Raw genomic sequence first — 14,187 nt, 5'->3', positions numbered from 1 at the left:
TATATGAGCTTATTGGATTTGTATATTCGGGTTTAAATTCGGTTAAGAGTGTGAGTTTGGATTCCGCGCGGGATTTTCTGGAAACTTTGGTGCGAATCTTAAAGGCATATGTAAAGTTATATTTTAAATTTGAGCTATTTTGACAATGAGATCAAGATTTGTTCTTTATTATATTTCAAAGTTATATTTTAAATTTGAGTTCATTTGGAGTAGATTTGAATATTGAATCTTATATTGAATTGTTGAAATTCAAAAAATAAATTTATGTTTCAGAACTTAAAATTCGTATTTCTGAAGTAGCATTTGAAAGAAAAACTATCAATGTTTTCCACGTTGGATGGTTTTACCAAAGGTAGTTCAATCTTGTCTTCATTTCTTTAGCTTGCCTCGATCAAAATTCCTTTCTTTTCATAAGCATTTGTTGATGTATTTGTCAAATATGGTCGAAATCTATTTCTGAGGTCTCAAATTACCATTCACGCTTCTTGCAAGTCTAATTATTACTAGGCATTGATGGCCCGTGCCAGCACGGGCCCAATATTGTGAGAGTTGAAATGATTATTTCTGATTGTATTTATTAGCTTTACATAATAATTTTTTATATATGTGTCAAAAATGAATATGATACTCTCATCTAAACAATGGTACATTATGCCAAAAAATATAGAAAAAATATCGGCAAATATATCATAACCACATCTCGGTTCAGGTCTGAATTTGTCACCCTAATAGCTAACTTTGCCACTCCAAAAACCACAAGGTGAGGATAAGTTTTGGAGCTCCAATAAAAATCAAGTACACACGAATCAATTAAAAGAAAAAAATTTAGAACAGTGCCAAAAATAAATCTAGTATTCTTTGCAGTACTTCCAAAATACAAATGGAGCAAGATAGCATAAGAACACAATTTGGATGCATACGCATCTCATTGTACAGGTAATATTGTGTCATTTATGGTGTTCTTTTCCCCAATGTAAGTCAACTCTTCCTTTTTGTCTTTTTAAATACTTTTCTGGATAAAGATATCATTAAAAAGAAATTACATTGCTCCCTTTTCCCTCTCTTTTTTCAATCCAACTTCTTACAAAATATACAGAGATCATCAGAAAGGTTTCAAGCATACCTTGTGCTTAAAGGATCAGCAAAGACAATAATATTGACGACATCACAAATCCATCCAACTAATCTTATAGTTGTATTGCGCTTTTCGCCTTTGATAACATTGCTTGACAATGGCAACAATCTATCTCAGCTAGAGACATAATTTCAGCACTGTAACTAAGTGATTCCCTACAATAACAGCAAGTGACTCTAATAAATTGAAAATAAAACTTCTCGCCATACCCTCATGTTACAAATTCATATCAACATTGTGTGTACCAATTAATCAGGGTGAAGCGAAAATCATATTTCTATTGAGATGAAAAAGATGCAAATGACATGTTTGTGCAATGGTTTATATTACTCATATTAATTATAAAATTATAATTAAAACTTTGGTACCTGCAATCAGCTTAAAATTTTGAAGTAATAATAATAGTAGTAGCAATATTACTTATAAGATTGAGACTTTGCAAGTACTATCAGGGTCAACACTCTGTATAAAAAAGTATGAACACAACTTATAGAGTCAACAATTTATTAGCAGTTTGGTATAACACTTAGATTGGTTAATTATGCACTATTTAATGTAAACAAAATACATAACAGAGCTTTTATATTAACCAACAAATGCAATATTTCGAATAGACTGGATAAAAAAATATCTTTTCACCTTAAAAGGGAAGAACTTATCATCAAGTTTTATCTGTTGTGCTACTATCTTATGTTAATCGTCACTACTTTCATATATGCAAAAACATGATGGCTTAATGCAGTCCCCAATACTACCACAATAAGGCATAGATTAAGATGTATTTGTGTAGAATCAAATTTTAAAACCAAAAGATTGTAGCATTTTTTAAAAATAAATAACATTTCTTCCAATTATGTCCTCTTGAACTAATAACAAATAATACTCTGAAGAGTTGGAAAAATCAAGAAATTTAGGAAGAAATAGAGGTCCTTCTAATAGGATGCGTAATCTCTTCTTCAACTGAGACCAAGATATAAATTCTAGCCATCTAATTTAAAAGGTTAACATTAGAAAAATCCCATAACTTTAACAGCTTGTTTGAATAGTCGTTACTTATTGTATTGTATCGTATTGTTACTTTAAATATGATATTTGTTTACTTAAATTTTATTGTATCGTATCGTTAAATCCATCGTTACGTAACGACAAAATGTAACGATGGATGTAACGACCAATTTGGTGTGGTTGCGTCGTTATCTTGTCTTTTTCTCTTATCTCACCCTTCACTACTATTAAATAATTTTATTTTATCATTTACCCTACCTTTTTATATAACAAAATTTACCCCGTATCATAATTTTTCTTTATAATATTACAAATTTATTCTTCATATTGATGGTGCATGATATCATGAAACAACGACAAACGATATAATCTATCCAAACATTGTATTTATCAAATGATACAGTACAATATAAACAAGTTGTAAGAGAAATAAAGGTACTTTTAGCCGAATGGGCCCTATCCTCTTCAATTGAGGCTAAAATAACATTACTGACATCTATAATGAAAGAAATTCTTAAATTGACAGATTGTAGGAACACAAAATTTCTTAAGTAGTTTAGAGAACCTTGTTTTGAGTTCCACATATATTAATACTGAAGGAAATATAATTTTTCCAAATTTCTCTCTTAGTTAAACCTCTCTTAGTAACTAAAGTATAGTGAAATCAAGTTAACATGCTAGGCAATTATGATATTGGAAAGATAAAAACATAATCTGTAATTTATAGCATATGAGAGTTCTTTGTTGGAGTCACCTATCTACTTGTTATACATCGAAGAGCAATAATGTTTCGTGATTAATAAGAAAATGCAAGATAAACCTGCTGCATTTGATAAAATGGATGATCGAATGCATAAACTTTTTACCATAACAATCAAAAGTCATAGATTTCCTTGACTCAACTGAACTTCCAAAAAACTCATAGATAAGGCTACTACAAAATTTCAAAATAACCAAGTAGACTCAAACATTTACCATTTGAAAGAAATGGCATGAACCTTAGCCTTCGGAAGATAGAGAGACAAAACTAAAGGATTATCGTTATCTTTCTCAGATCGATGGACAAAGCATTCACATGGAAGTTAGCCTGACAAAAGTTAAATAAAGAATTTAGGTTCAACCTTAGAAATTCCAAATTGAAGCGAAATTCTCAGCATCGCTCAATTGAAGAAAGTAAGAAATAACTGGAGATGTATAACGGAGACGAAGAAGTAGCCAGTGAAGTTATGAAGAAGAATGCAAAAATAAACTGAAGTTTCATATAAAGAAACCACATACTAACCTTACAAACAAAAGAAAATCTCCATGTTTCACTTATTTGAAATTTAGATTTATAACAGCTTGGCTGCATTGAAGTTCTTCTCTACTGCATAACTATCTTTGTTCGAAATGATAATTTAGTGATCCCAATGATGCAAGAGTGTGCAATCCCGTGGAAAAAAAATATCCACAGAGGCATTAAAAAAAATCACATACATATAATAAATACACCAAAGAATATGCAGAGAACTGAAAAATCATATGTATAACTCAACTGGCAGCAAGTTGTCATCTGCTCGTGCTAAGAGAGCCTTTTTTTATCAACTTGCATCATTCTATATAATTCGTGTTGCCTAGCCTTTTCGCCGGAATATACTTTTTAGAAGTTTTGATCATTTTTCAGATTTCTATTCGACATTTCAGCAGTACATTTTTATTCCCCAAACGTGAAATTTTGATTACAGGTTTAACAGTATTGAGTATATGTTTAATGTTGATTAATGTGCATACATGTCAACTGCTTTTATATTCACTAATATGCAGACATGTCATAAAATTAAAGAACCCAGGTAAAAATACAACATACATAAACAATCAATAACATAGAATATTAAGGTGATTAAGGAGTAGAAGAGCATTACATACCATACTATGAAATGCTTCGAAAACGCATGGATACACAATTATCACAATGGAATACAATAATAAAAATAAAATACTATAAAGCAACAAAGTATTAGACAACTCCAACGAAAAGGCGGAGAAAGATAAAAAAATTAAACCAATTTAAGCGATTGTGGCACTGGCAGCTAAGGCTGGCAAGTGGGCCGGTCCAGGCCCGGGACTGCGGGCCAAACAGGCCAAACGGTTAAACGGGTCAGGACCGTTTGATCCGGTTTTAGCGGGCCTGGTCCGGTCTCATGGGCCGGTCCTATAATTTGGGCCCGTCAGACCCGGGACCGTTTGGCCCGTCATGGCCCGGAACCGGCCCGGTCCCTTAGCGGGCCAAATGGTCCCAACGGCTATTTTTTTTAAAAAAAAATAGCCGTTGGGCTGTCAAAAATAGTCATTGGCTATTTATAAAATAGCCATTTAACCTCCCCAACTCCCCCCCCAAACTTTGTTTTAATCCCAAGCTTTTTATAATTATACTTTTTCCCTATTTTCAACTATAAATACCCCATCATTATTTTATTTTTTCTTACAAAATTCTCAATCTATCACAATCTCTCTCTAATTTACTTCTATAATTGCTACTGTTGCTTACTTTATTGTTACAATTTGTGAAACAATTGTGAAGTTGATGAATTGAAGTCTTCAACGATAATCAATTTCCAACAAGTTGTTCGTCAATTCGGTAAACTCGTTCCAACTCTTAAGTTTTAATATTATAATTTTGTTTGTTTTATTTACTTTGCTTGATTAATTAAGATGGCTTATTCCTTAAAAAATATTTTTAGTAAAAATAAGGAAAAATCGAAGAGTGGTGAATCTAGTGGCCAATCTGTTCCTCCTCCACTTTTCCCGGCTCCCCGACCCAAACCTGTTACCCATCCTACACCTCCTATTCTTAATAGCGATAATAGTTTATTACAATTTATCGAGAGTCAATTTTGCCATAATATTGCACCCGGTGAACAATTAAACCATGAATATATGAATGCTCTTTATGGTAATCCAACTATTGATGAAAATGATGATGAAGAAATAGATTTTGATGAAACGCAACCGGATGACGATACACCCACTAGTCCTGCTCCTGAAGTTAACCCAACTAATAATAATCCAGATGATCCCCCGTCTGACCCTCCTATTAGTGCCCCTACTTTTTCTAGACAACCTTCTAAACGGGCAGAAACATCTCTTGTTTGGCAATTTTTTACTCAACTAAGAGAAAAAAATAGGGCTAAGTGTAAAACTTGTGGCAAAGAGTTAGTTTTTCAATATGTTGGAAGGGGGGGGAGGGGGGGAAGTTTGACTAAACACATATTGTTACACCCTCAAGATAAAGCTAGATATTTTCATATGAAAGCTTTGGCTGAAGGGACAAGTGCACCTAGTCAGGCTGACCTTAGTACCGGGTCAAATCAATTTCAACCGGGAATTAACACTGTTACCAGTGGTATTTATATTATGATCCAAAAAAAGATCGGGAAGAATTGGCAAAAATGGTTACTGTTATGTGCTTACCCTATAGTTTTCCTTCTAACCCCCACTTTGTGCATTATATTAGAAAAGTTTATAATCCTACTTATAAAGGTTTTCCTCGCACAACCGTAAAGAGTGATATTTATAAATATAAACATGAATATGAATAATATTTGCGCTATTTATTTACTCATATAAATTATCGTCTTGCTATTACAACTGATATTGGTAGAAGTGGTAATGACTGTGATTACCTTATTGTTACCAGTCATTGGATTGATGAGCATTGGATAATGCAAAAGCGCATTATTGCTTATAGAATAATTAATTCACGTCACACAGGGCAGTTTATTTCTAGCACGATTGCGGATATTTGTAGATATTTTTGCATTAGTGATAAAATAATGTCAGTTTCAATAGATAATGCTACTAGTAACACAAATGTTGTAGCCTTGCTTACCACTAGTGGCCAATCTGTTCCTCCTCCACTTTAGGTACATTTTTCATGTTAGATGTATTTGTCATATTTACCATTTAATTGTGGGTGATGGTATGCGAATTTTAAATGTTGAAATTGAAAAGGTTAAAATGGCTCTTAATTGGCTTTTTTATTCAAATCGTAGAAGTAGACTTATTCCAACTCCTTCTTTTTCTAGTTCTCAATCATCTAAAAGAACTGCGGGAGTAAGAGCACTTAGTGCTTGGGCAGGGTTCAGGGGTTCTTAAGGTTCTAGTACTAGTGATTTTTCACAACTAAATGAGCTTGAAGTTTATTTGTCACAGGGAATTGAGGAAGTGAATCCCGACGGCTCCTTTAATATTTTGAAATGGTGGAAGGACAAAGAAAAACACTTTCCGATTCTTTCAAGGATGTCCCGAGATATTTTAACTATTCAAGCTTCAACAGTGGCATCAGAGAGCACTTTCAGTCAAGCAAGACTTCAACTCGGTGATTATAGAGCGTCTATGAGGGAGAGCTTAGAAAAATCAGTACTTTTCAGAGATTGGATCCATTCGAAAAGAAGAAATTTTGGACTTGCTGAATCACAACCAGAGGTAAACGAAGCTTACGAAGAAATACTAGCTGAACTTGCGGAGGATGATGCTTCGCCTGGAAGCGGTGATGACCAAGCTTCATTTCCGCCACCACCAACGGAAATTCCTCCGGACCTTGAAGGATTTATGAAATTTGTAAGAGATACCATGTAAATTAATATGTAACTTGTATTTTGGCACATCTTGATTAGTTTCTTTTTCTTCTTAATTGTGGTATTAGCACCTTATTGTGCTCATTCCATAGGGGGGAGGAAGACTAAGAAAGATATTGCCATGATTTTTAATGCTATAATAAAAATATAACGCATTGATTTGAATATCTCTTTACAATATTTTTGTCTTTTTATATATTAAAAGCTATACATATAGTATATATATATATATATATACTATACTATAGTCTATACTATATATACATCTCATAAGATATATAAGCTATATTCGATATACATATATATATATATATATAAGCTTATATATATACTATACTATACTATATATACATCTTAAGATATACTATATATACATAGTATACTAGATATACTAGATATATATATATATAGTATAGTATAGTAGATATACATATATATATATATAGTATATCTTAAGATGTATATATAGTATATAAATCGAATATAGCTTATATATAGTAAGATGTATATATATTATAGTATAGTATAGTATATATATAAGCTTATATATATATATATATATATATAAGATGTATATATAATATATAAATCGAATATATCGAATATAGCTTATATATCTTAAGTTGTATATATAGTATATATTATACTATACTATAATATATATACATCTTACTATATATATTATATATATCTTAAGATATATACTATCGAATATGACTTATATACTATGTATATATAGTATAGTGTGTGTATATATATATATCTTAAGATGTATATATAGTATAGTGTGTGTGTATATATATATATCTTAAGATGTATATATAGTATATCTTAAGATGTATACTATCGAATATGACTTATATACTATGTATATATAGTATAGCGTGTATATATATATATATATATATATATATATATATATATCTTAAGATGTATATATAGTATATAAATCGAATATAGCGTATATATCTTAAGATGTATATATAGTATAGTATAGTATATATATAAGCTTATATATATATGTATATCGAGTATATCGAATATACTATGTATATATAGTATAGTGTGTATATATATATATACACACATACTATATATGCATAAAACGACTAAGTAACTGCTAGCTTTTCCACCGTTATCGCTACTGTGGGACCAACCTCAAATTAAAAAGAAAGAAAGACTAACAAGTTGCCAATAAGGGCGATGTGTGGGCGATGCAAATTGCAATGAACCAATCAATTTGATTGGCTGAGAGGTTGACAACTTTGCCTATAAATAGATATGATTCCCTTTTTATTTAATACACCAAAACAAAGAGAAGCTACGCACAAAGCAAAGCAGTGAGAGTAGTTCACAGATTGTTGTTTGTGAGATAAATAGTGAGTGACAGTAATATTGCAGTAATGTATTTTAAATAAAGAGTGTTATTTTTTTCAAAATTATAGTAGTCTCTTGACACTACTAAGTTGTAATATTATAGTGGTAATATTTCTCCGCTCGAGTATTGTATTTACCTCATTAAAAGAGTTAGTACCATTGTTACTCTCTTGTGTTATTATTATTTTTCGTGGATATTATTTCTGGGCGGGATTATTATTTTTCTCAACAACGTGATATCAAAGCCATGGAAAATAATGGTACGCTCTCTTTTCAGTACCCCCGTCTCACAAAAGATAATTATTAGAAATGGTATCTACGTAGCCATTCTAGGCTCCCAGGATGTGTGGAAAATCATAGATAGAGGGTATGCAAAACCCGATAATGAGGGAGCTCTGCCTCAAAATGAAAAAAATGTCTTAATAAAGACAAGGAATAATGATCAATAAGCCCTCACGCTCATCCACCAATATTTGGATGATGCTTCGTTTGAGAAGGTGGCAGATGCTACCTCCTCAAATGAAGCTTGGGAGATTTTACATTATTCTCTTCAAGGAGTTGACAAGGTGAGGAATGTAAAACTTCAAACTCTAAGGGTTGACTTTGGAGTTTTAAAAATGAAAGAATCCGAATGCATTTCGGATTATTGTTCAAAAGTGAAGGCTGTTGTAAATCAATTAAGAAGATATGGGGATGACATAGAAGATGCCTGTGTGGTAGAAAAGATCATTCGCACTTTAACACCTAAATTTGATTTTGTGGTGTGTGCTATTAAGGAGTCTAAAGGTTTAGACTCTATGCTTGTAGAGCAATTGGAGGGCTCTTTACAAGCCCACGGAGAAAAGATCAAAAGGAGACAAGAAGTACCATTGGAGCAACTTCTTAAAACTCAGGCATCCTTCAAGGATTGTGGAGGTGAAAAGAGATATCAAGGGAATGGACGGAGACGAGGCCGTGGCGGTCATGGAAGAGAAAGAAGTAACGGTAACAACTTCAACAATGAAGTTATAAAATCCACCAGACATTCAGAGGTCGTGGTCATGGACATAGAGGAGAAAGAGGACGTGGCTACTACCAAGAAAATAATGGACAAATGTATGACAAATCCAAAATTGAGTGTTATAATTGTCATAAATTTGGCCATTACTCTTGGGAATGTCGTATAGATGTTGAAGAAAAAGCTAACCTTGTTGACGATAAGAAAGAAGAGAATGAGTCAACGTTGTTGCTGGCACTCAAGGAAGAAGACATGGATGATTGTAGCTCATTGTATTTGGACAATAGAGCAAGCAATCATATGTGTGGATGCAAATAGAAGTTTGTGGAGATCAATAAAACGGCGAGAGCTAATGTGTTATTTGGAGATACCTCAAAGATTCAAATCGAAGGGATATGTACGATTCTGATCTCCTGTAAAGATGGTAGTCACAAGCTAATTCACGATGTTTATTATGTGCCAAAATTAAAAAGTAATATTTTGAGTTTGGGCCAACTTCTTGAAAAGGAATATGACATCCACATGAAAAATATGTATCTTTAGCTTAGAGATTCAAGTGAAATTCTAATTGCTAAAGTGCATATGGAAAATAATAGATTATTTTCTCTGAATCTTAAGACAATTGATGCAAAGTGTTTGAAGGCTAATGTGCAAGATGAATCATGGTGTTGGCACATGCAATTTGGGCACTTGAATTTTGAAGCGCTCAAATCAATGAGAGAAAAGAACATGGTGCATGGAATACCATCATTCAACTATCCCAATCAATTGTGTGAAGCTTGTCTTCTTGGAAAACATGCAAGGAGGAGTTTTTCAAATGAGGCCATGTTAAGATCAACCAAACCGCTCCATCTTGTTCACACTGATGTGTGTGGGCCAATCAATCCACCTTCCTTTGGTAAAAGTAAATACTTTCTACTTTTCATTGATGACTTTAGTAGAAAGACTTGGGTTTATTTCTTGAGCCAAAAATCTGAAGCTTTTGCTGCTTTTAAAAATTTCAAAGTACTTGTGGAGAAAGAAAGTGGCTATAAAATAAAAGCTTTAAGGTCCGATAGAGGAGGCAAATTCACTTCATAAGATTTTAATGACTTCTGTCAGTCTCATGGAATTTGTCGTCCTCTAACGGTACCCTATTTACCCCAACAAAATGGAGTTGCAGAGAGAAAGAATCGAACTATTTTTAATATGGCTAGATGTATGTTAAAAGCTAAACGTATGCCCAAGAAATTTTGGGCAGAAGCTGTATCATGTGCAATTTATTTGAACAACAGGACTCCAACAAGGAATGTTAGAGATCAAACCCCTCAAGAAGCATGGAGTGGAAGAAATCCAAGTGTCAAGCCCTTGAGAATCTTTGGGAGCATAGCCTATTCTCATGTGCCACATCAAGGGAGAGCAAAGCTTGACGATCGAAGTGTCAAGCATGCGTTTGTTGGCTATGATACAAGTTTAAAATACTACAAGTTACAATACCCAAGTAGCGTCAAGATGGTGGTGAGTCGTGATGTTGAATTTGATGAAGAATTGGCATGGAATTTGGATGCTCGGGAAGAAACTTCATATGATTTTTTTCCATACTTTGGCGATGAAGAAGAACCAGAGACCATGGAACTTGCGCATGATACAACTCCATATCCTTATCCAACCAATGTTGCATCTCCTTCTTCTCAATAAAGTTCAAATGAGCAACCGCAAAGGACAAAGAGCATTCAAGAGCTCTATGATGGCATAGAAGAAGTTACTAATTTTGATTTTTTATATTGTCTCTTTGCTGATAGTGAACCAATGAACTTTGATGAAGCTGTTACAGACAAAAGGTGGAGACAAACCATGGAGGAGGAGATCGAGTCAATAGAGAAGAACAACACTTGGGAGTTAACAACTCTTCCCAATGGTCATCACGCAATTGGAGTAAACTGGGTATACAAGACAAAGAAAAATATTAATGGAGATGTTGAGAGATACAAGACATGACTTATGGCTAAAGGCTACAAGCAAAGGAAAGGCATTGACTATGAAGAAGTCTATGCACCTGTTGCCCGCATGGAGACAATTCGTTTGCTGATCTCTTTGGTTGCGCAAATGAAGTGGAAGATCCATCAACTAGACGTCAAGTCAGCCTTCTTGAATGGCTATCTTGAAGACAAATTCTATGTTGAACAACCATTGGGCTTTGTAGTCAAAAACCATGAAGATAAAGTGTTGCGATTGAAGTAAACTTTATATGGATTGAAGCAAGCCCCACGAGCATGGAATAGTTGCATCGACAAGTATTTTCAAAATAATGGATTTACTCGTTGTCTCCATGAATATGCTTTTTGCCTTAAAATTCATATTAATGGAGATATCTTTCTTGTTTGTCTTAATGTTGATGATTTTATTTTCACGGGTAATAACCCAAGTTTGTTTGAAGCTTTTAAGCAAGATATGTCTAGTGAGTTCGAGATGACAGATGTAGGGTTCATGTTACACTACATGGGCCTAGAAGTGAAGCAGATGGTGGATGAATTTTCATCTCTCAAGAAAGCTATGAAGGAGATTTTGAAGAAGTTCAACATGCTCAATTGCAACCCCGTGAACACACCGATAGAGAGTGGAATAAAATTGTTCAAGTTTGATGAAGGAGAAAATGTGGATCCCACATTTTTCTAAAGTCTTGTGGGAAGTTTGAGGTTCTTGACTTGTACCAGGCCAGATATACTCTTTGCAGTTGGAGTAGTAAGCCGCTTCATGGAAGCTCCTACCTCCACCCATTTGAAAGTCACTAGAAGAATTCTTCGTTACCTAAAAGGTACAATTGACTTTGGGCTATTTTATTCTTCTTCTAGTGATTTCAACCTTATGGGATTTTGTGATAGTGATTATGTGGGAGATATTGATGATAGAAAAAGCACAACTGGTTTTGTGTTTTTCTTGGGTGATTCTGTTATTTCTTGGAGTTCAAAGAAATAATCAATTGTTACTCTCTCGACTTGTGAAGCTGAATATATAGTAGCAACATCGTGTACGTGTCATGCTGTTTGGTTGAGAAGATTATTGAAGGAGCTCAATTTATCACAAAATGAAGCTACAGAGATTTGTATTGACAACAAATTCGCACAGGCACTCGCGAAGAATCTGTTGTATCATGATCGAAGTAAGCATATAAACACAAGGTATCACTTCATCAGAGAATGCATTGCCAAGAAGGAAGTTGAACTCAAATATGTGAAGTCTCATGATCAAGTTACGGATATCTTTACAAAGCCCATGAAGTTTGAAGATTTCACATATTGAGATCAAGAATTGGAATGAAGAAAAATCAAAATTAAGGGAGAGATTTGTGGGACCATCCCCAAATTAAAAAGAAAGAAAGAATAACAAGTTGCCAATAAGGGCGGCTGGAAAAAGGTTGCAAGTTGCAACCAAAACAATGTGTCGACGATGAAAATTGCAAAGAACCAATCAATTTGATTGACTGAGGGGTTGTCAACTTTGCCTATAAATAGATATACTTCCCTCTATGTTTAATACACCAAAACAAAGAGAAGCTAAGCAGAAAGCAAAGCAGTGAGAGTAATCTATAGATTGTTGTTTGTGAGATAAATAGTGAGTGGTAGTAATATTATAGTGATGTGTTTTAAATAAAGAGTGTTGTTTCTTTCAAAATTGTAGCAGTCTCTTGACACTACTAAGTTGTAATATTATAGTGGTAATATTTCTCCGCTCGGGTATTGTATTTACCTCGTTAAAAGAGTTGGTATCATTGTTACTCTCTTATGTTATTATTATTTTCCGTGGATATTATTTCTGGAGGGATTGTTATTTTTGCCAAACAGCTACAACAACAACAACAACAACAACCCAGTATAATCCCACTAGTGGGGTCTGGGGAGGGTAGTGTGTACGCAGACCTTACCCCTACCCTGGGGTAGAGAGGCTGTTTCCAATAGACCCTCGGCATCCTTCCCTCCAAGAACTCCCCACCTTGCTCTTGGGGTGACTCGAACTTACAACCTCTTGGTTGGAAGTGGAGGGTGCTTACCATCAGAGCAACCCAAACATCTACCATGCTAAAAAAGATCTCGTTTTTATTTCTTTAGAATTTTGAGGACAAAATCCTTCTCTTTTTAATATATAGTAAAAAACAAAAGTTCAAATCGTCAACAAGAAGCCTAAAGCAAATGAAATTACTAACATGATATTCTTCTTTACAGTTAGTTATTCGAATAATACTCTCCAATTTAGAGCACAAAAACCATAAAATCGCGAAATCAGAAAGTATTAAAACAAAACAGAAAGCTAGCAGCATCAGAAAGTATTAAAGAACGCCAAAATATAGAGAGAATTCAAAAGAAGGATGGAGAGAACTCAAAAGAAGTTGAACCAAAAAAATCGAGCAAAAAGAGAAGAAGATATGTGCATACCTATAGCTTGAACAGAGTCAGAAACCGGAGAAGACATGTAGAAAGTAGAAACCGAAGAAATTAAATAAGATAGGAGACTTTTAGAAGACAATTGTAGTCTCCTCAACTTACACGTAGGGTTTGTGTGAATAATTCAAAGCCACGCGTATGAAATTGGTTTAATCAATAATTAAAAGTCTAAAATACCCTCAGCCTTTTCTTAAAAGACATGAAGCAGCCAGGTCAAAACCTGAGCTCTGAAGCTTATGGGAAAAGGGAAAAATGGAGAGCTAGAGATATGCAAAGAAAACAAGAATTTGAGGGTGAAGATGAAGGATTTCTACATCCATTAAATAGCAAAACTAAGAAGGATGGAGAAAACTCAAAAGAAATTGACCCAAAAAAATCGAGGATAAAGAGAAGAAGATATGTGCATACCTACAACTTGAACAGAGTCAGAAACTGGAGAAGACATGTAGTAAGTTATCCCCACCTATTGTGAGTTAAATACAAGGATTTTATATAGATTCAAGCATGAAAATTTGAAGAAATTTGGGATTTTGAAGAAAAACATAGAAAATGGTATTTTTTTGATTTTGACCACAAAATCGGACATGGAATTAGGAATAAATCATATATTTGAGTTCGTGATGTTATGGGTAAAGTTTA

The 14,187-nt window shown here is 33.7% G+C and overlaps 1 protein-coding gene across 1 annotated transcript; it reads left to right on the top strand.

Annotated features, from left to right (window-relative positions):
* Positions 1–8,750: 8,750 nt before the first annotated feature.
* LOC138904277 (uncharacterized) lies at positions 8,751–9,448 on the top strand. The gene is made up of 2 exons (XM_070192780.1): positions 8,751–9,228; positions 9,300–9,448. Exons 1-2 carry the CDS (start codon positions 8,751–8,753, stop codon positions 9,446–9,448), a joined length of 627 nt encoding a protein of 208 aa, XP_070048881.1.
* The last annotated feature ends 4,739 nt before the right edge of the window (positions 9,449–14,187 follow it).

The sequence above is a fragment of the Nicotiana tomentosiformis genome, chromosome 2 (genome assembly GCF_000390325.3).
Source record: "Nicotiana tomentosiformis chromosome 2, ASM39032v3, whole genome shotgun sequence".
NCBI classification, from domain to species: Eukaryota; Viridiplantae; Streptophyta; class Magnoliopsida; order Solanales; family Solanaceae; genus Nicotiana; species Nicotiana tomentosiformis.
Note: the sequence above shows the minus strand (reverse complement) of the source record. Positions and strands in the feature narration are given on the sequence as shown.